The sequence below is a fragment of the Staurois parvus genome, unplaced genomic scaffold (assembly GCF_062004578.1).
Source record: "Staurois parvus isolate SC_StPar_1 unplaced genomic scaffold, SC_StPar_1.0 ptg000678l, whole genome shotgun sequence".
Classification (NCBI taxonomy): domain Eukaryota; kingdom Metazoa; phylum Chordata; class Amphibia; order Anura; family Ranidae; genus Staurois; species Staurois parvus.
The window spans coordinates 382,739-405,673 of record NW_028318474.1 but is presented as its reverse complement, the minus strand read 5'-3'; the positions used below and the strand labels follow the sequence as shown (position 1 = coordinate 405,673).

Here is a 22,935-nt window from a genome sequence, read left to right as displayed (position 1 = left end):
CAACCTGAAAAGCAAAAAATGTCATAGATTGCTGCTTACTCACTTGCCGACTCGGCAGCTGCAGGCATCCCGACGTCGCTGCCTGTTTCCGGGTCTGCCTACTCCCCTGTGATTTCACACAACGGCAGTTTGTCAACAGATCCTGGCTAAGGAGTCATGGCCAGGACCTGCTGATTGGTTGTCAAATCACAGTCTACAGCCCTGTGTTGATAAACAACACAGAGCTCTATACAAAAGGAACTGATTGCTAAGCAATGAAAAGAAACAAAAATCGATATTTAGTGAAAAGCACCACAGTGTATACACATTAATATTATTGTTAAGCACACAGTTGACCCTTTGATTGCCCTCAGATGTTAACTCCTTCCCAGCCAGTGTCATTAGTACAGTGACAGTGTATATTATTAGCACTGATCACTGTATTAGTGTCACTGGAGATGTCAGTGGCAGTTAGTCAGTCCCCCCCCAGTGTCAGATTCAAAAACTACACTCTCATGGAGCAATTTCCCAACATACTCTGAAAAATCGTTGTGTATTTTATGTGTAAGGAGGATTTTCTAGCAGTCTGGTCATCCAGATCCCTGTGTGCTTCACCGCAAAGTTGCAGTTATGGCAATAAATTGGTCCACGTTCAGCTTGTTACTGGTCACATCCTGTTTTTCCTCTGAGGGATTCAATAAGTCATCCAAACTACACAAGTCTGTTAAGCAATGCTTGTACTTCCCGCTATCCTAACATCTGTGTAAATGGGTGGATGAAGGTTCCTTTTGTGCGCTCTACCAGCTTTATGCTACCTTAAATGTAGCTTTTGTTTTTAAGTCATTCATTTTCTTTTTTCAGTAATGTCTCTACACCTGAAAGCCATGTAGCCTAGCTGAGTGACACCAGGAAATAAAACTGCCGTAATTCTTCTGTGGTCACCATGCTCAATAAAAAGATTGCAGCGGAATTGAGTGAGTGTACTAGTGGAAGGTCACATGCTCTCGGCCAAAGCTTGACATTTGCTCAGAACCAGCCAATTAGATCAGAACACAGGCATAGGATTTTGACGTAGAACGTACAGTTGTGCTCAGAAGTTTCCATACCCTGGCACCTCAACCATGCAGCTCATTTTTGGTAAAGTATCATCATATTGTGCTCCTTCAAAACAACCATGCTGTCTTTTTCCAGAGCACACTGTATTTTTCTTGTGGTTACCTGTGGGTTTCCCTTTGTATCCTGAACAATTCTTCTGGCAGTTATGGTCGCAATCTTTCTTGGTCTACCTGACCTTGGCATCAAGAGATCCCCGAACTTTCCACTTCTTAATAGGTGATTTAACAGTACTGATTGGCATATTCAAGGATTTGGACATCTTTTTATGTCCTTTTCCATCTTTATAAATTTCCATTACCTTGTTATGCAGGACTTTTGACAGTTCTTTTCTGATGCCCATGGCTCAGTATCTAGCCTAGTCAGTGCTTCCACATAAGAGCTAACAAACTCATTGACTATTTATACACTGACACTAATTGCAATTTAAAAAGCCACAGATGTGGGACATTAACCTCTAATTGGCATTTTAACTCGTGTGTGTCACCTTGTGTGTCTGTACCAAGGCCAAACATTCCAGGGGATGGAAACTTTTGATCCGGGCCATTTGGGTGATTTCTGTTATCATTATGATTTAAAAAGGAGCCAAACAGCTAATTTATAATAAAATGGCTTCATATGATCATCATCCTTCAATAAAAGAGTATTTTTTGGCATGATCAGTCATATTTTCAATATCAATGCCAAAATTTCACAATTTCTGCCAGGGTGTGCAAACTTTTGAGCAAAACTGTATGTCCAAGCATTACAGTTGTGTTCAATACTGTCAGCTGAATGGAGCCTAACAGGCAAGTATTCGGTTTTTGTGTGTTTCAGTGTATAAGGTTTTTGTCAAGTGTTAGCCCAGAGTGCAGGGTTGTAAAACAGGTTATATTAGCAACATGATTTAGGTATCTGGGAAGGAAATGCAGGTGGGACACAATTCGGTGCTGGATTTTCTACATAAAAGAATGAAACTGCTTTTGTCTTTAGATTCACTGAAGCAAAATTTTCTATTGAGCATCTAAACCAAAAAAACAAAAATGAAATGTAAAAGCAGTTTACCGGTCCTTAGTGACTTGCATCGGCTAATGGTTTGTTTGTTTTTCAGCAGGTGAAAATGAAGAGAAAAAAAAACAACACACTTCCTGTCCCTGGGTGGCTACGCTCACTCCTGCATTGTATCTATGGAGGGAGCAAGAATTGTCACCTAGGCTGGACTTCCACATATCTGCCTTTGTTCATCACCATTACATGGAAGACTGTCAGACTAGTAGTTGTGTTGTGTGTCACGGAGTGACCAGAACTCTGGATTTCTGGCAAGATAACAGGTATTTTTTGTATTTGCTGAAAATGTTTTTAGCTCATAAAATGAAAAATAATGCAGCCACCACATCTAAGGACTGCTAAGCTGCAACGTATTACATTTACAGCTTTAAAGAGGCTGTAAAGGTTCAAGGTTCTTTACCTTCATGAATTCTATGCACAAAAGGTGAAAAACCTTTTGTGCAGCAGCCCCCCCCCCAAAACCTACCTGAGCCTCATTGCGATCCAGCACTGTGCATGAGAGCCTCAGCTGTCCTGGGTCTCCCTCTCTCCTCATTGGCTGAAACAGCAGCCATTGAGACAGCCAGCGAGGAGAAAATGGGGTGCGGGGGTCGAACTGCATTTGTGTGTGACTGGACACACAGTTACGGCTCGGGTGCCCCCATAGCAAGATGCTCAGTCTGGGGGCACTTGGCAGGAGGGAGGGGCCAGGAGCGCTGGCGGAGGACCAGAGAAGAGGGGTATCAGTGCTGCTCTGTGTAATAACAACAGTAGTGGCTTTGTGCTGCTTTTAGGCAGATATCAAATATCCACTGTGAAGCACCAACAGGAATATACTACACACACGTTTCTGGACACCTCACCATCACACCTTGTCAGGCATCCTATTACAAGATTATTGGGATTACTATGGAGTTGACACCCTTTGTGTGCTATAACAATTGCCACTCTTCCAAGAAGACTTTTTCTACAAGATTTTTGTAGTGTCAGATCAAAGTCCCACTAAAAAGTCGCTGATCGCTGCCACTACTAGTATAAAAATAAACAAAAATTCCAGTATACTATGCCATCATTTGTAGATGTTATAGATTTCATGCAAACCAATTAATATACACTTAATGAGATTTTTTTTTATTAACCAAAAATATGTAGAATACATACCTCTTTCTCTGCTCATCTTCATAACATAGGGAGAAGATGTTTTGTGGTTCCCAGGGAGAGCTCCAAACAATGCTGCTGAGTAACAATTATCAGAACCAGTGAACACAAGAAGCCCACTAAATTTCTGGCAGAATCAACAGATAAAATACTTTCAATTGCATATTTAACCACTTCAAGTCCAGACACTTTTACCCCCTTCCTGTCGAGGCCAATTTTCAGCTTTCAGCTCCGTCACACTTTGAATGACAATTGAGCAGTCATGCAACACTGTACCCATATGAATTTTTTTAGCATTTTTTTTGAGACAGATAAAACTTTACTTTGGTGGTATTTATTCACTGGGATTTTTATTTTTTTTTGCTATATAAATGAAAAAGTCCAAACATTTTGAAAAAAAAAAAAAAAAAAAGGTGTTTTTCTTATACAAGTTTGCAAATAAATCTTTATTTATTTGCAAACTTATAACCAAAAAGTTATAAATTTTCTAAATAGTTTTCTTTTAATTTTTATTTTAATATTTATTTTTTTAACATACTGTCACCCTAGCAGTACAGTGTCACTATAGTTTTTTTTTTTTTTTTTTTTACACCGATTGCCTTTACATCCATAAAGGCTGTAAAGAAATCATTTCTCCTTCTCTCTGGCTGCATTCTTGCAGCCATTGAGAAGTACTGCGAGAGCTGTGATTGGTCACAGCTTGTCACATGGTACAAGGCTGTTGTGAATAGCCTTGTACCATGTGACCTCTGTGATCATTCAGATTTCACAAGTAGTAAGCAATGATGTCAGAAGTGACATCTTGCTTACTACTATTCATGTGATCACCGATTGGCCAGAGGTCCCGTACATCGATCGATGTTCAGCAGGCACTGGATCGCGGTGCTGCGCGCTCCCAGGGAGCGCGCACAGGCTAAAAATGCGGGCGCCATTTGTGAATGGGCACCCGCTCCTGCACTGCTCCTGTCCAGCCCATGTATATAAACGGCTGGACGGGAAGTGGTTAAAAGAACAAATAAGAGACATTCATTGTAAGGCCTTGTTCACATGGGGCGCACTACAGTGTACACCTGTGCGAGGACTGTGTTTACCTACATGGGGATGCACTGCTGTTCATGCAGGCTAATCCAACATCCGTGTGGGTGCACAGCTCTGAACGCACATGGATGTCAAATTGAGAGCAGTGGCCGTGTCTGTGCAGCTGCTGCATCCCAATTACCATGATTGGGATGACCTGCACAGAACACCTGTGCATCCCCCATGTAGAAAAATATGGTCTTTGCACGGGTGTAAGCTGTAGTATGCCCTTGTGAACAAGGCCTTATAATTTATATTGTGGCTGTCTCTTGGACGCTAGAGGTGGCATGATGTGGGGTCATCTCCCTGGCATGACTTTATGAAGGTCTACGCTGGGTGGAGTTGGGATCTCGGTCAGGATAAGATCACTTTTGGTGTTCCCAAGCCATATAAGATGCCAATGGCAGAAATGGCCTGCCAATGTCTATCCAGGATTTGCTTTGGACAGACATGTTCACAGGTAACACCCCCATACATAGATTTCCTAGACGTTTTCTCATTTCCACCTACATCCCCCCTTCTGTATACAGGCACTTTAAATGAAACATTAAGCTAATAGGGAATTCTAATGTTTCCCCGTCTACTCATTAGCAGAGTGCTATGCTGCCTGTCCTGTCGCTCCCACAATTTATGATGTCTAATAGCTTTAGTGTAATGTTCATGTTATCGCAGTCCCCTGGGGAAAGGCTTTATGAGAGTCATTGTGAATGCTTTGCATTACGGCTGAATAGCTGAGTATGAGCCGTGCTGGGGTGAGGCAGGATTGAACCGGCTGTGCAGGCCAGTGGATGTGGGCGGCATGTTTTCTACAGAGAGGTTATCAACACACGGCCTGAACAAATGGCTTTCATTTTTTCTTCTTGTGAAGCTTTCTTTGATTTTTTTTTTCCCATGCCTAAAAGTAACAGTTAACAATATTCTTATGCTTGGAATATAACTAGTAGTGCACCAAAATGAAAATTCTGGCGCCAAAACCAAAACTTCAAAATGCACTTGGCTGAAAACCGAAATTACAGTTTTTAAAAATGAATATATATTTTTTGGAAAAAAATAATACTTAAGAACAAAAAAAAAAAAACAAGAAAAAATTATAATTACACACACACATAAATATCTATATCTATATACAGGCAGTCCCCGAGTTAAGTACATTCGGCTTACGTAATACTCATACTTACGTACACTTCCCTCGGGACCGGAAGTCAAGCTGTCAGCATTCTTGTGCAGCAAGCTGATAAGAGACTAGCTGATAAGAGACATCAGAGAGACATAAGAGACAGAGACATCCATTGCTCGTTACTTGTGGGGCTAGCAGTGTCTGCCCACTATCTCCAAAGTGATTTAAGACTGTCTGTCTGCACCTCCGGGGAGAGGAAAGGAGAGGCTGTCAGGCTGCTCACTGAAGTGATCCTCCGTCTGTGCAGGGGGGAGGGGGCAGCGTGTGCTGTGTAAAGGAGAGCAGAGTTCTCTCATACAGTACATTACAGTACAGTGTAGTTTAGCCAAGATAGTTTAAAGTTGTACTCTACACTGTACAAGAGTTTACAGTATAATATTTGAATGTTGAATTTGATGTTTAAACATTTACATGCACATAAAAGTTAAATATGTTAAGGCAAACATGTGTCCAAGCTGCAGTTCTTATGCAAAACACCAGTTTAGAGCCTCTTGAGGTTTTACTGCTTTCTGTAACCTTATTACAAAAACGTAATCTAATATCCTGTCGTTTGGTTAGTAGTTAGTGCTTATAAAAGTGCCTGATTCAACTTATGAACAAATTCGACTTATGAACAAACCTACAGTCCCTATCTTGTACGTAACCCGGGGACTGCCTGTATCTATATCTATATCTATATATATATATATATATATATATATATATATACACACACACACACACACACACACACACACACACACACATACATATATACACATACACACACATATATACACACATATACACACATATACATACACACAGAGCATTTTTTTTTTTAAATATGAGAGAGGATGCTGCAGCGAGTAAATCGATACCAAACATGTCACGCTTTAAAATTGCGCACACTCGTGGAATGGCGTGAAACTGTGGTCCTTAATCTCCATGGGTGATGCTTTAAAAATGTCTACAGGTTAGCAATGTAAAGTTACAGAGGAGTTCTAGTGCGAGAATTATTGCTCTTGCTCTGACGTTCGTGGCGATACCTCATGTGTGTGGTTCGAACACCGTTTACATATGTAGGCATGGCCTACGTATGCGTTCACCACCACGGGGGCACTTTAAACTTTTTTTTTTCAATTTGTGTTTTTTTTTTTGCACTGTCCCTTTAATACAGATTTTAATCACTTTTATACTTATCACAAGAAATGCATGCATCCCTTGTGATAGAAATATTTAGTGACAGGTCCTCTTTATGGAGAGATATGGGGTCAATAAGACTCCACATCTCTCCTCTACAATGTCAAGCATTGGATCAAAAAAAAACAAAAAAACAATTGATCTAGTGCTTTTAAAAAAAAAAAAAAAAAAAAAAAAAAAAAAGGACACAGGCATCAGCAGGTGACATAATCACACCCTGAAACACCTGCCGACCACTCTGAAAAGTGATCTAGATTGCTTTTCAGCGCTGCAGTAGGCACCACTGCAAGTGTTAAAGGAACCATTGTGTAATCAAAGTGTAATCTGCCAAACCCCCCCCAAAAAAACAAAAATAAAACAAAAGAAAAAAAACACACAAAAGGGAATGCACAACTTCCGTGTGCTAAATAAACTTTTGCTTTAGTTTCCCATGACATCTGGTTACATGATCTCAGCCCACTGGTCAATGAAAGGAGGGGGGTTGGAAATTGGCCAATATTGCCTGAACATCAGATCACAAATTCACTCTTATGTCACGTGACTGGCTATTGTAGGAGCCCAAAAAGATCTTCAAAATGTAATAATTTTTAATATTCATGCTTTTAATTTTCAAAAGTTAGGTAGTCTCAGCTCTCTTTTTCCCAGCATAACTGTTAACATAAATTCACAGGTAATGCTTAAAGTGGATGTAAACCTCAGACATGAAGTATGAACAAAGCATATCACTCTATAGTATGTACTTTAATCAATCCAGAGCACTAAGGCCCCATGTACACGGGAAACTTCTGAACGATGGAACCTGACTGTTGGAAAATATAGATTAAAAAACCGTCTGTTTAGCCGCATTTTCGTAACGCGTTTATCTGCGTTTAGAATAGCTTTTTAACCACCTCCCGCCCGCCATATAGTCCAATGTCCGGCGATCGGCGGTGCGCTGTGTCCGGATCACTGATCTACGGAAAGAGCGAAGATGTCGGCTCGGTCATGTGATCAGCTGTGTCCAATCACAGCTGATCACATGTAAACATGGAAATGCTGGTTATCGGCATTTCTCTCCTCTCGAGCTGTCACGCTGACAACTCGAGAGGAGAGCCAGTAATCGGCATTTCGCGGAGGGGACATGTACACTGATCATCAGGGCACTGATGATCAGTGTGCCCTGATGATCAGTGTGGCCCCAGAAGTGCCACCAGTCAGTGTCCATCAGTGCCAGCTGTCAGTGCTAAACAGTGCCACGTACCAGTGCCTACCAGTGCACATCAATGCCACATATCAGTGGCCATCTGAGCTGCCTTTCAGTGTCACCCATCAGTGCTGCCTATCAGTGTGCATCAGTGGCGCCTATCAGTGTGCATCAGTGGCGCCTAACCGTGCCAGTCAGTGCCGCCTAACAGTGCCAGTCAGTGCCGCCTAACAGTGCCAGTAAGTGATGCCTGTCAATGCCCATCAGTGCCACCTACCAGTGCCTCCTCATCAGTGCAGCCTCATTAGCGCACATCAGTGAAGGAGAAAAGTCACTTATTTACAAAACTTTATAACAAAAACTAAGAAAAAACTTGGTCATTACAACAAGCTTGGTAGGAACATCCTGTGTTCAGTGTTTTGTCCATCTGAGTACCTTGAAAACGCTTTGCATGCATTTTTCATGATGAATAAAGGCTATGGACAGTATTGGTAACTGGAAGAGTTAAAAAAAAAAATTCAAAATGCAAAACGCTTATAAAAACGCGATTTTCCGCGTTTACAAGCATTTTGCATTTGAAACGCTGATAAAATTGACTGCTGAACGCAAGTTTTTTGCTTTAAAAAAACGCAGGGGCTGCTGAAAAAAATGCTGAACAGCTCCTAAACGTGAGTTTATCAGCTGCAGCGTACATGAGCCCTAAGTGTCTTTTCTGTCTGCTGCTCTGTTCCTCTTATCAGCATGAATCACTTCTGACCATTTTACCTGACACCAAGAGGAAAATGGTGACAGAGGAGGGAGCTACAGCAAATTAACAGCCTCAGCTGTGTTCCTGTGAGCTGTGTGAAGGGGCTGTGTCAATTCCCACCAATCAGCTCTCAGAGCTCTCTTAACTGAGCTCTGCAGAGTGTAATTTCAGCTCTCCGCCCCCTTTTTTTTTCTGAACTCTGACACTTTATACATTCTGGACTTTGAATGGATGTAGGAAAGAAGCAAACAAGTACAACTTATGTAGGATTTGTTTCATCTCCGTGTATCTCCTGAGGCCAGTCACTTCACTGATTATATGTAAGGGTTTACAAGTACTTTAATTTTAGATCTAGTTTTAAAATGAAGTTTCATAAAACACATAAGATACCCTGATGAAGAAACGTGACGCAATGCGTTCGTATGCAGTTTCCGGTGATGCACTTCCGGGCGTGGGCGCCATTTTGGTACACCCAACAAAACCCATGCAGTACACTCATAGCATGAGGTTTAGACGATTTTTACCTATGGAGCAAATGTGAGTGGGCAATTGGCTTTTTTCATGTGTTTTATTGATTAATAAACGTTACTGCACCATGGAGGATCTCTTTCCTGTTTACAAATATGATCCTGAGTGGGGAGCGAGCTGTATTGCGGTACCTGTGCCTGGAGGGAACCTGAGAGGATTGCTGAAGGGATCTTATGCGGCATCTTCCCCTGTGACGGGATAGTATCCATAAGGATCGTGGGGTGATCCTATAAAGCAAGCTGGCCCTTGTGGTCACAGTTTGGAGGTGAGGGGGCATTTCTGCTATTTGAGGATATTTCACAAGTGTGGAGATCACCGATTCACCTGCAGGAATTGTGTTTGAAGATCACGGCTCTATGTTTTCTGTTTATTGGACATTATTTATGATTGATTTGCATTTGAGTTATTTTTTATATGTGGTTGTTTTTTGTAAGTGGGTATGTTTTTGGAATGAATTATGGTTGGCTCTAATCACTAGAATTGATTGTGTTTTTTCCCCTGATAGGGGGTTCACCTTTTACACCATATTTCTTGATTTTGGAATAGTCCCATCATTAGGGACAGGGGGGTTGGCTTTATATAAAAAAAATTGAGTCACTCACTGAGTGTATTAAAACAGGCATACTCATGTATTTTCACTAGTCTTCACTTGTATAGTCATTGTTTGGATCCTGATTGGATCAGAGCATTTTTTTGTGAGTATTATTTTTAAATTGTCTATATTCTATATACATTTATTGTATAACACTTCACCATATTTATTAATATTCATAAAACAAATCAAAATCTTCTTTAGCCTTGTTATGAAAGATATAAAATGATATCTCCATTGTTGTAGAGTTTAATGGCAGAAGAGGCAGTGTGTGGGTAGGAAACTCACCATTATCAGTGTTACACACAGACTGTTATTTTCCCATTAAATTGACACTCATACTACATGGTGATGTCATAATGTCCGCAATTCCTGGAATTCCATTAGTATATATTAATTATAAAACAGTGAGATGTCTGCTGTGATCACACCAGGCTAATTAATATTACACTACAAATTGTATCAGAGGGGAGCTGACTCATGAAGAGGATGGAGAATGCAGAGACGACTAAGACGCAACTTCCAATAAAAATTACATTCAGTAATTGAAAAATAAATCAGAACTGGATTGCAGATCGGATGCAGATTTCAGGAGGCAGTTAAAGCAGTACTCCACCTGTACTGGTGTACAATTCATGTAAAATATAATAGCAGATACCAACAAGGCCCGTGGGCCGAATTCCTGTGTGTGTCTGTGGTGACAGATATTTTACCAAGCAGTCAACGTCTGTTACTGCATATACTGTGAACTGGCCCTTAACGCCACCCCCCAGAATGGCAAGGCTGCTGTCTGCTGTGTCCGGGCTTACTTCTCTAAAGTGGTGTCTGTATAATACAGGATGTGCATTACTGGCCGGGTCACCAGGTGAATAGAGAGGGGGAAAAAAAGCAAAAAAAAAGAAAAAACTAATGCAGTCACCACATATGATTGGTAAGCTGCAATATACTACATTTTTGGAGATCAATATAAATACAGCACTACAATAAAATTACTCTAAAAATGCAAAATTCAAGTACAGTGCCTTGAAACAGTATTCATACCTACATTTTGTCATGTTACAACCAAAAATGTAAATGGTTTTTTTGGGGGGTTTTATGTGATAGACCAACACAAAGTGCCACATAATTGTGAAGTGGAAGGAAAATGACAAAATGGTTTTCAAAATGTTAGGTCTGGAGGGTTCCACCACTCCTCCACTCACAAGGTTCCTCCTCTCCACCCGCAGGGTTCTCTCTCTCCACCACTCTTCCACCCACAGGGTTCTTCCTCTCCACCAAGAGGGTTCCAACACTCTTCCACCTACAGGGTTCTTCCTCTCCTCCACTCACAAAGTTCCTCCTCTCCACCTAGAGGGTTCCACCACTCCTCCATGCACATGGTTGTTCCTCTCGACCTAGAGTACAGGTGTCAAAACAGGCGGTCCTCCAGCTGTTGCCAAACAGGCATGATGGGATTTGTAGTTTCGTAACAGCTGGAGGGCCGCAAGTTTGACACCCCTGACCTAGAGGGTTCCACCGCTCCTCCTCTCTGGAAGTTCCACCACTACAGCTTTCAATGACGTCACTCCACCAATCTTCCAGACGGTCTCTTCACTCCTTAAGTGATATATTATTCCTCTTCCTCTCATACATACAGGTGCCTGACTAGGTTCAGTGCAGAGGACACCATGTGCTGTAAATCCTCCTGGATTTGTCTGCCCGGGGTTTTCCCATTATGCCTAAATGGTGTACCTTCTCATTGTGACTTTTTCTGGATCATGCTTTCAATAGGTACCGAGTGCTCCTTCGAAGGAGAAGTGGTGGAACCATCTGGATATATTAACCTCCCTAGCGTTCTGATTATGTCCATATTTCTGTGCTCAAAGCGGTACAATTTTTTGCATGGAAATACGTAGTTTTTTTTATTGTAGGCCTGTCATTTTTAGGAATAACTCACTGAAATCTGTCTGAACAAGAAACTAGTAAACATCCTGGGTATGTTAAATTTGAAACACGAAATCATAAATTCTAATTTAATAAATAATCAAAAAATAATAAAATATAATAATTTAATTCAATAATATAATCAAACCAAAAACACTGAAATTTGAAATATAGCGCCAAGTTCGCACATCGCTGAGCAAAGTCGCAAAATCGTTTTCAGTGTCTGATGACAAATTTCCCCACGAATCATTATCACTCAATTCTGCATGTGGTTCTGATTTACTATCGCTGTACTCTAGCTGGTCTAACACAGATTTTGACCTAAAGGGACGCTTTTTGGACGCCATGGACGTTTCTCAGTTTCCAGGCAGAAAGAACAGTAAAAATGCAGGCAGGGTACAGGACAAAGCACTAGGGACAAAATGTATGTGAAATGGTTTGATACAGTAATGTTTTACTATGTGATTTTAGTGTATTTAGTGAATGTCACTTTTTGACATTTTTTTAAATTCCCGTCGTTCTGTCCCCCGTACGTCCTGACGTTGCAGGGAACGGAACCCAGAAGACGGATGCCGGCATCGGCTGTAGGACATTGCCGGGGACACTGCAGGAGGGACATCGCGGGAGCGCAGGACAAGCTAAGTGCAGAAGAGATCCCGGAGCAACGATGCAATGTATTCCCGAGTGTAGCTCAGGGTTACTGCTTGTGGTGCTGAAACTTTCCCCCAAGAGCTACACTCGGGAATACCTCCAGGGGGGTTACGTACAGCCCCTAGCAAACATGACATGAGGGAGGTGTCTGGCTACAGCGCAACTATGAGAGCGGTTTTCAATATCCGTATGATAGAGTGCTCCAGGTTTTAGGGATCCTGAGGTGTTCTGGAAGAATCTCTAGTTGCCTGGCTCTGAGGAAGAGGCAAGTCCTCGAAACGCGTTAGCCTTTTGGAGGTCCATAGTTCCCATTGCGGACTGAGATATAGTGCGGATTGGACAGAGCGGTTCTTTCATGATGTGCCTTTGACTGTATTGTCATTTTGTGAGTACAATACCTACTTTTATTATTTATTAAAGCAGAGTACCACTCACGCTGTCAAAAAATAAAAGTCAGCAGCTACAAAAACTGTAGCTGCTGACTTTTAAAAAAACAGTCACTTACCTTTTCCTTTGGTCATGTGGTGTGTCCCCCGCAGCCTGTTTCACTGGCCGTCCTGTATTCCTGGAGGCCGGTATCTTCAGTGTGGGCACCCGGCTGTGATAGCTTGCGGCCTCACACCCGGGTACCCACTGTGCATGCGCGAGTAGTGCTGTGCTTCATGAATGGTCCTGTAGTCTTCTGGGACCTGTCACGTGTCCCAAAAGACTACAGGGAGGGAGGGAGGGAGGACACCTTCCGCTTCCGATCGCCTAGGCCGGGTGTCGGCAACCCGCGGCTCCAGAGCCGCATGCGGCTCTTTTTCATCTTTGCTGCGGCTCCGGAGCACACTGCCCACCAGGTGGTCGGCAAGCCGCAGATCGCGAGCCACATGCGGCTCTTCTGTGTGCCGGGCGCCCGCTCCCCTCCCTCCTCAAAAATCCAGCCCGCGGAGCGTGGAACATTGGCTGTCAGGATGTAGGTGGGGCAGCCAGGATGTAGGCGGGGCAGAGTGACGAACTCCTCTCTCAGTCCGCCCTGAAGACCAGAACGGCGCGGGAACACAGCGAGAGGAACGCGCGGAGCAAAGGTAAGTGAATTGAGACAATATGGGGGATGAATTACTATGTGGGGGATGAATTACTGTGTGGGGGATGAATTACTATGTGGGGGATGAATTACTATGTGGGGGATGAATTACTATGGGGGAAGAATTACTATATGGGGGATGAATTACTATATGGGGGATGAATTACTATATGGGGGATGGGGTAGGCTTCCCTGAAGAGATAGGTTTTCAGAGTGCGCCTAAAAGTGAGCAGAGTAGGCGATAGCCTGATAGCTTGGGGTAGGGAGTTCCAGAGGATGGGTGAAGCCCTTGAGAAATCCTGGAGACGAGCATGGGAGGAGGAGACAAGGGAGCTAGAGAGTAGGAGGTCTTGCGAGGAGCGGAGAGTACGGTTTGGGTGGTATTTAGAGACAAGGTCAGTGATGTAAATAGGGGCAGTGTTATATATGGCTGTATACGTCAGTGTTCGTGTTTTGAATTTTATCCGTTGGGCAACTGGAAGCCAGTGGAGGGATTGGCAGAGGGGGGAGGCAGATATAGAGCGGTTAGTAAGGTGAATGAGTCTGGCAGCAGCCAGATGGCTTCCTTTCATGCCATTCATTGTATACAATTGTGTTGCTAGTTGTGATTGGTCACAGTAATCACAAGTCACAAAATGGGCAATCATGGCCCATCTGAGTCATGCGATTAGCTGTAGCCAATCACAGATAATCACAAAAAAAAAAACACTGAATGAATCAATTTCATTCATTCAGTTAAATGCTTGCTTACAGTGAAATTCACTGCTATAGGCAATAAAAAAAAAAAATACTGATCACTTCCCCAAAGTAGTACAATGTTACTATGGTAACATATTACTTTGGCCACAGTGTTTTAGTAAAAACAAACAAAAAAAAAATTACAATTTGTGTTTTTCCCACACGGTCACCAGTCAGTGTCCCTGATTACCAAGACACCAGTTATACAATGATGCTGCATCGCACTGGTGACAGTAAGAAGAAGAAGAAGAAAAAAAAGGAACAAAAAGTTTTTTTTTTTTTTTAAATAACGTCATTTTCCACACATAAAAAAAACAAAAAAAAAACAAAACTCACCATGCCTATTACTAAACACAGCAGACTGTCTACATTCCAAAAAGGAGTAATTTGGGGGAGAACTGTACTGTAACAACATTTTTGGCCCTCAAGAAAGGAGACAGGCAGTCAGTACATCAGGACTGATTGATCTTCAGATATACAGTATACCATAGTTTGCGGTCTCTATAACTTTTTTACAGACTAAACAATATACAATAATTTGGGTTATTTTCAGCAAAGAAATGTTACAGGTTTACATTTTGGCCTAAATTTGTGAAGAACTATTATATATTTGCAAAATTTTATAACAGAAGCAAAAACGCTGTTTCCGAAATTTTCGTTCTTTTTCCGTTTAACAAAACGTTTAAAACCCAGCGGTGATTAATTACTACCAAAGAAAAGCTCTAGTTGTGTGAACAAAATGATAAAAATTTAGTTGGGGTACAGTGTTGCATGACTGCGCAATTGTTATTCACAGTGCGACAGCACTGAAAGCTGAAAATTGGCCTGGGCAGGAAGGGGTTAAAAGTGCCCGGTACTGAAGCGGTTAATACATAACCAGGGGCGGATTGACCATTTGGAAACGAGGACCCGAGGTCAGTAGGGGGCCCCATGAGATGCCCCTGGTACCTTTTTCATAGGCTTTTTTGAGTTTGGGCAAGGATACAGGGGCCCCATGATCCCCTATTGCCCGGGGACCCCATGAGTTGTCAGTCCGCCCCTGTACATAACTAGACTTAATGGGGTTTCCATAAAATATACACTACGTCTGGAGCTCATCTTACTTCCATTAGCAATGTAACATATGGCTAGCAAAATGACAAGTCTCTTTTGTTCATGGCAACCAGTTTTCCTAAAAATGCAGTTTAGAACAGCAGCAATTAGACTGGTGGTCATTTTCTCCACTGTTTCAGCATGCACGGTTGTTATTGGTTTCTACTTACCATGCCCATTACAGTAGTAAATCCATTTCTCTCTGTTCTGGGTTAGGGCGGTGGTCTTCTTGAAGCCAGCTTTCTCCACAATAGAACTCGGATCCTGCTTTGGTCCTTTTTTAAGGGTACGAGAGCTTTTCCTGACGCTACAAACCACAATGATCACAAGTACGAGCAACAAAAACAGTACAATCATCCAAGGTAAGTGCTCATTGATGTCAAAATGGTGTGGGACTTGCCGGGGAGGCCCCCTCTTGGTGGTCTTGAAGACCGTGTTCTTGAGTCCATCCCCTCCGTTCCTCATCCCTCCTGGTGGCCGGACTCCTTCTGTCATCTGTGGAGGCTTCCCATGAGGTCTTTGATGGTGTCCTTCTCTTGGATCTACTGTCATGTTCAAGTATCTAGTTTCATTCTTTTCAGTTTCGTTGTAAACATCTATGGGCTCTGAAACACGAGCAGAGATGATGGATTAGTTATAAGTAAGGGAAGAACTTACAAGAAGTTGTAGACTGTTAACAACTAAACGCCAACCTCAGACTTCCTTGTATAAACTCAGGAGTGAGCCAAACACTCTTATTTTAGCACAAGTAAGCCTTCTACATAGGTCGGGGTTGAGCTGCTGGATGATCTCACTTATTTATCTTGGCAAGCAACAGAGCCTTAGACCGGCCGGGAAAACCGCACACCTGCCGTAAGGCAAATTCAAGAGATCAGAAGCAAATGTCTGGTAAAATGTATGAAAAGGCTTCTCTGTGAGAACATAAAAAGGAAAAGATTTCTTTAAAGAGATATTTTTCAGCACTTACAAAAACCACCATATTTCTGTAAATCCCGCTTACACTAAGGCTCCGTTCACACCAATGCGTTTTTTGCAGAAACACACTACAGTCCATTTAACATGGCTTCCTATGGAACATGTTAACATCTATGCATTTTTGAGCTGCTGCGTTTTTGGAAAGAGTCAGGGACTTTGTTTTAAAAGCAAAAAGCAACGTTTTTGCAACAATAGAGTTCAATGGAGAAGCTGCTGAAATGCATGGTAGTACATATCTGCCAAGTTTTGTGTTTTGCATTTTTATTCTGCCCTGCAACTAAAAAAAAACAAAAAACAAAAAAACCACACAGAACAAAAACAAAACAAACCCCCCACAAAACGCGGTAAAAACGCATCAAAAACGTGTGTAGAAAAAAACCCGGCAAAACAAACTGCGAAAAGCACTGCAAAAAAACAGACAAAAAACAAAAACGGCATAGGTGTGAACGGAGCCTTAGGCTGGCCATACACTATACAATTTTCTGTCCAATTTCTGCCCAATTTCATTTAGATTTACCTTTAACTATGTAGTGCAAGAGCCTGCCTAACTGGGTACGATTGAAAGTGTTGATAGGTTTGACCTCCTATTATACGGTTTTTGGTAAATCTAAACCAAAAATCTCAAGAAAAAATTGTATAATGTATGGCCAGCCTTAGAAGGTCACCATAGTAAAAAAAAAAGAAAAAGAAAAAATAATATGTGTATTCTGGTAACTGCATGGAGATAATACTTGTAATGATCATATTCAGTGGCTGGGGCAGCATAGTGGCTAAACGATTAGCACTTCCGCCTGGCAGTACTAGGGTCGTTGGTTCGAATCCCAGCCACAGCACCACCTGCCTGGAGTTTGCATGTTCTCCCTGTGCCTGCGTGGGTTTCCTCCGGGTACTCTGGTTTCCTCCCACACGCCAAAGACCTGCTGGTAGGTGAATCGTCTCCTGTCTAAATTGTCCCTAGTATGTGTATGTATGAATGTAAGTTAGTGACCTTAGATTGTACGCCCCTTGAGGGTTAGGGACTGATGTGATTGTACAATATATATGTAAAGCGCTGTGTAAATTGACGGTGTATACAAGTACATGAAATAAATAATAAATAAATATTCACTTTATGAATTCCTTTCTATAGATTTCACATGCCTCTCCTGGTTGGGACAAACTGTTGTGCTAACAGACAATGCTGATACAAGGTCCTATTACACCCAAGGAGAAGATGCCAATGTGGTCCCCACCTCCACCACCCGAGCTTGGATGGACAGAGCTTGCATATCCATACAAGCAATGCAGTTCCTGATAGCAGCTATGTTTTTTGGAGATCAACAGAAATACATTATAAAAAGTCACGGACAGGAAGACAGAAGTAGAGGCAGGAGAGGCTTCTGCCCCAGCTGTCCCCCACCACCATAACACCCAAGGCGGGTGCCTCTCCTGCCATTGTGCTGGCTCTGCCCAGCTAAAAGGGGTGCTTATAGTCGCTGTGGCTCTTAAGGTTTACATCCCCCGCCCCCCCCAAGACAAAAAAAAAGCCCTGTTGCCTAAAAAGTGTTAATTGGATCTAGGCTTTAAGTCGTCATTTACTTAAAGTGGACCTTCACTTTAAATACATACTTACATTTCCCTACCTTCTCCTCCCTCGCGCACAATTGGATAGTTTTATTTATTTTTTTGATTAATAGTTATTCTTTTTTTTAATGTTAAAGTATTTTTGTACTAAGTATGACACTCAACATCTCTGCAATCCTTCTGCACAGGGCTTTGGGTCCCAGCAGAGCCCTGTTGCACATTTGGCACGTGAGCGAAGACAAAGTGGTACAGAAGTCCCAAATCTTGCTCCATTTGCACATGTGCGGAAATCTGCAGGTCAGCAGAGCCCCTTGGAACATCTGCACAGACACCAGAGTACCAAAGATGGCGGCATCAGAGGGGTTAGCCAAGGTTAAAGGGGACTGAAGTTCCTTTTTAAGGGTTTTTATCAATGTTTTCACCCAAGATGCTCAACTTTTACCCAAGATTCACACATTTTTCTAGTTACTTTTTTGTGAGTTTTTCTGCACCTGATCAATGCAGGTCTCTGCAAGGGTACATAGAGAACAATTGTAAGATACAAGGCACCATCCCCCCCTCCCCCACCACTGTCACTTAATGGACACCAGATCATTTTAGTGAGCAGCTAGCCTCTAGAATCAATGCATGGGCAAAAAAAAAACGTTTTCCTATGCAGTGGGGCTTACTTAATCCTCAGATTCTCTCAACACAAGACCGATTCAATACCTCTGCACTCCAGCGGTCTTGAATTGTGGACTGTTCCTGATGTCATCAAGCCCAGAGTAGGCTCCATAGACCAGGAATAGTCCAACGCTGGACTGTGGGGGAGCACCGCTTCCTGGTGAAATGAAGGATCGGGTGAGTATAAGCTTTCACTTCACCCCTTGACATAATGAGCCCCACTGCATGGGAAAGCTTTATATGCCGCAAGTTGAACTTTAAACCTTTGCTAAAACTATGTGTGCTTGGACCTTGAAAGGGTCATACCCTAAAAGCTTGTCCTAAAAATTGTATGTTCGTGCAAAAAAAAAAAAGTATAAAAAACGGAGTTCACCTTTACGTCTGTTCTGCATCTGTTTCTGTTGCAAGTGCACTAATGTGGCTACAATCACCTCAAGTAAGATGGAAGATACTTGTCCATCAAAGCAAAAACTGCTGTGCGATTTACCTGCAGAATGAGTATGGGGTTGTATCAAAAAGTTTCCAGACTAGTTTTGTAACAGGCAAACAGGTGGCTGCACAAGGCTGCATGCACAGTCACAAGGAGTACTGACCTTCATAAGTCAGTGTGCCAAAAGACATCGTCCTGTGTACATCAGGAGCTGTGCAACTGGTGCTATTCTGACCACATCTGCTATCACATCATGGACAGCAAGTTTGAACAAGGTGCAAACATCAAATTCTGCGTGAAACGGGGCAAATCTGCCACAGATAAGTTTGACATGATTTGGCAAGTTTACGGAGATGCTGCAATGAGTCATTCAAGGTGTTTTGAGGGACAAGAGCTTCAAGAGTGGAAGAAACCTACTGACAGACTATGAGAATTCAGTAGACCTTCAACAAGCTCAATCTCTGAAAATGTTGGAACCATTTGGCAACTTGTGCATGATGATCATCAGAGAACAATCCACAACATTGCTGTCATTGTTGGTGTGTCATACTGAACAGTCCAGACAATCCTCACATGTGATTTGAACATGCATAGTGTCGCAGTCAAGTTCCTCTCCAGGCTGCTGACCCAGGAGCAGAAGGAACATCACGTCAAAAAGTCTGCCAAGAACTGCCGGCATGCCATGGATAACCCGTTCTTCATGTCAAGGATCATTGCCTGTGATGAAACCTGGATGTACGAGTTTCACGCAGAATGTCACGTTTGCTCTTTGTTGTAACTTGCTGCCCATGATGACATAGCAGAAGCGGTAACACACATGGTCAGAATAGCACCAGTTGCACAGCTCCCTATGTACACAGGACGATGTATTTTAGCACACTAACTTATGAAGGTCGGTGCTCCCTGTGACTGTGCATGCAGCCTTGTACTGCCATCTGTTGGCAAAGCTAGTCTCTAAACTTTCTGATACCATCTCGCAGCGTTCCTCTGGTGATTTCACAACACTGCCCCTAGCTACATCACCAACCTCATCCACAGATATCGGCCAAATCGCCCACTCCGCTCCTCCCATGATATCCTCCTCTCTAGCTCCCTCATCACCTCCTCCCACCCTCGCCTCCAGGACTTCTACAGAGCCTCTCCCATCCTCTGGAACTCCCTACCACAGCATGTCAGGTCAGCCCCCACCCTGTCTGCCTTTAGGTGATCTTTGAAAAAACGCACTTCTTCAGGGAAGCCTACCCCACCTCCACCTAAAAACTGTACTTGAATCACCTCCGCCAGATCATCCCCCGCAGTTATCACCTTTTGTATCACCTCCCCCTTCCTTTAGATTGTAAGCTCCACGAGCAGGGCCCTCATATTCCTTCTGTACTGAAATGTATTGTAATTGTACTGTCCCCCTTATATTGTAAAGCACTGCGCAAACTGTTGGCACTGTATAAATCCTGTATAATAATTCCAGTGCAGCTGGTAGCAGTTACTTCACTATATCAATTTAAAGCTCACTGGATTTCTGGCAGACCAATGGACAATTCTCTGTACTTGCAGCTTTTGTAAAAAGAACCATGGGAAATGTGTGCATTGCAGAGATGGACTGAAAAGTTTTTCATTCTGCCTTGACGGGGTTTTAGAATAAATTAATTAATTGTGTGGCCTCCTCTAGATGGAAACCACAATATTCATAATCATTGGTCAGGGACTTGGTGAAAAGATCACCCTCTGACCTCTCATAGTTTGTACATTTTGTACTCCCAAATTCAACAAAAATTAGCAAAAAAGGTCAACGCCGTCACCGTTAAACTTTCAGAACAATTCTATATTGTTATAATACTGCAAATGTCTCTAAATGCTGAACTGCAGCAAAGAACGGCCACAGCTACTGAAATGACAGTTATTTATTTGCTCTCATTGCATATCTGGCTAATGGCCATTCATTAGATTTCAACAGAAACTGGATCATCATGTTTTACCCCTTATCAGATACAGCTTCCCATTCAACATTCTCATGGGTTTCAATAACAGCTACCAGGGAACATTACTAACCAGTTATTAGCATGGCTTTTCATCTGCGCTATCGTATAACAGAGAGATTACAGTAATTGCAGGTTCTGCATACACTGACCGGTGCCATGAAATCATCCATGTGTTCAAATGGAACATTCCTGCAATGTTCACATACTGAATTGTGAAAGGCAGAAGAATAGGAGGTATCAGAAGAAATCACCCATGGTCCGGGGGCAGGGGGGATGGGGGGTTATGGTTTGGAGGTTGGAAGCAGGTCTTAATGGCCTGTTGATGGACCGCATCAGCTATATATTTATATGCTACAAAAGCAGAGAGAATGATGGGAAAAATAAAAAAAAAAGTGTTGGCTCTGATGTATTTGAAGCTGAGTGATTGCAGTGATGTGAAACAGGTTAAAAGCGGAGTTCCACCTTAAAAAAAAAAAAAAAAAAAGTCAGCAGCTACAAAAACTGTAGCTGCTGACTTTTAAAATACAGCCACTTACCTGTCCCTCGGTCCTGTGGTGTCCTCCCCACGGCTGGTTTCTCCGGCCGTCTTCTCTCCCTGGCGCCGGCACCTTCAGTGTGGGTACCCGGCTGTGACAGCTTGTGGCTTCACAGCCGGGTGCCCACTGCGCATGCGCGAGAAGTGCTGTACTTTGTGAATGGCCCAATAGTCTTCTGGGACTTGTCATGTGTCCCAGAAGACTACGGGGAGGGAGGACGACAACTTCTGCTTCCGATAGCCTGGGCAAACGCAGCAAAAGTGGCAGCGGGTAACTGTCAAATTCGGGTACCCACTCCCCAAAGGTGCCAATCCTTAATGGGGAGCGGGGGACAAAGGCTTAAAGCAGAACTTCCCTTTTAGGGTGGAGCTCCCCCTTAAATCATTGTTCATACAGATATACAGCCTAGAAGGCTTAGTTCAAACCGCTGTGTCCCAAAAGTCGTGCACCTTTTCATTATGGCTTGCTTGTGACTAAATGCGACTTTGATGTTTATGTGACTTTGGACAATAAAACACAATACAGAGTGTGACAGCAGATAATAGGCTGGGAGTATATTATAGGGTTAAGAAAAAAAAAAAATCCCCAAAACTCTGAAGTCAGATCATATTGCAGTCATAGGTCGCATAAGTCGCATAGGAAAGACAAAGATACTCCTTGCAACTTTTGGGATTTCAACAATGCAGTCTATGGCCCTCAAGACACCAGAGAAACAGAAAGGTAGTGCAGGAACTTTTTTTGCAGTGACTTCAGTTGCAGCAGTTAAGACGGCACCCATTGAAATAAATGTTTTGTGACTTGCTGTGCGACTGTGTTGCAAGCCACCGCAAATCTCAGGACAAGTCACAGCAGTGTGAACTTGGGCTAAAGTGCTTTAGGATTGGTCACTGCTAACATACTCAATGACTAACTCCATTTCTGGCTCTTTATTGGTTAAAACAAGAGTAGCTTTTCGGTATATGCTACATGGTCAAAAGTAGTCACCTGATCATCAAACTTACTCTTATAACCATGAATATCCCCAGCACATTGCATACCAATGCTCAGCTAGTTGGAAAAAAAAAAAAAAAGTGCTCCTTTTCCCCTCCATACATGTAGGACATTCACGGTTTGTCATTAAAGACTCCTCAGCACTTGATCCCCCTCTGTCATACCTAAACAGCAAGGCGGGATGGATGCTAGATGTGCGTCCCTAACGGCTGATCCGGCTTGTTCAAACTATGTGCAGTATGCTCTCTCTCCATTTAGCATCAGTGGTGCTGTCTGGCCTGATCACTGAAGAGTTTTTGCTGAAAGGCTGCATATGTCCTACACATACAGAGGGGAAAAGAAGCACCATGTTTATCAACTGAGCAGTGGTATATAATGTGCTGGGAATCTTGGAATGCTGTGTCCTTGTATAAAAAGCTAGCCCCATAAAGACATTACTTGATGAATTTGGTGATGGCCAGCCCCATAAAGACATTGCTTGATGAGTTTGGTGATGGCCAGCCCCATAAAGACATTGCTTGATGAGTTTGGTGTGGGCCAGCCCCATAAAGACATTGCTTGATGAG

The 22,935-nt window shown here is 42.7% G+C and overlaps 1 protein-coding gene across 2 annotated transcripts in view; it reads right to left on the bottom strand.

The window, feature by feature from the left end:
• TNFRSF21 (TNF receptor superfamily member 21) overlaps positions 1 to 22,935 on the bottom strand; it is a 180,580-nt gene that overhangs the window by 92,530 nt on the left and 65,115 nt on the right. For both annotated transcript variants that reach the window (XM_089652266.1, XM_089652267.1), the window contains exon 3: positions 15,407 to 15,841. In XM_089652266.1, the coding sequence (XP_089508392.1) occupies positions 15,407 to 15,841 (435 nt within the window). The remainder of the gene's footprint in view (positions 1 to 15,406; positions 15,842 to 22,935) is intronic.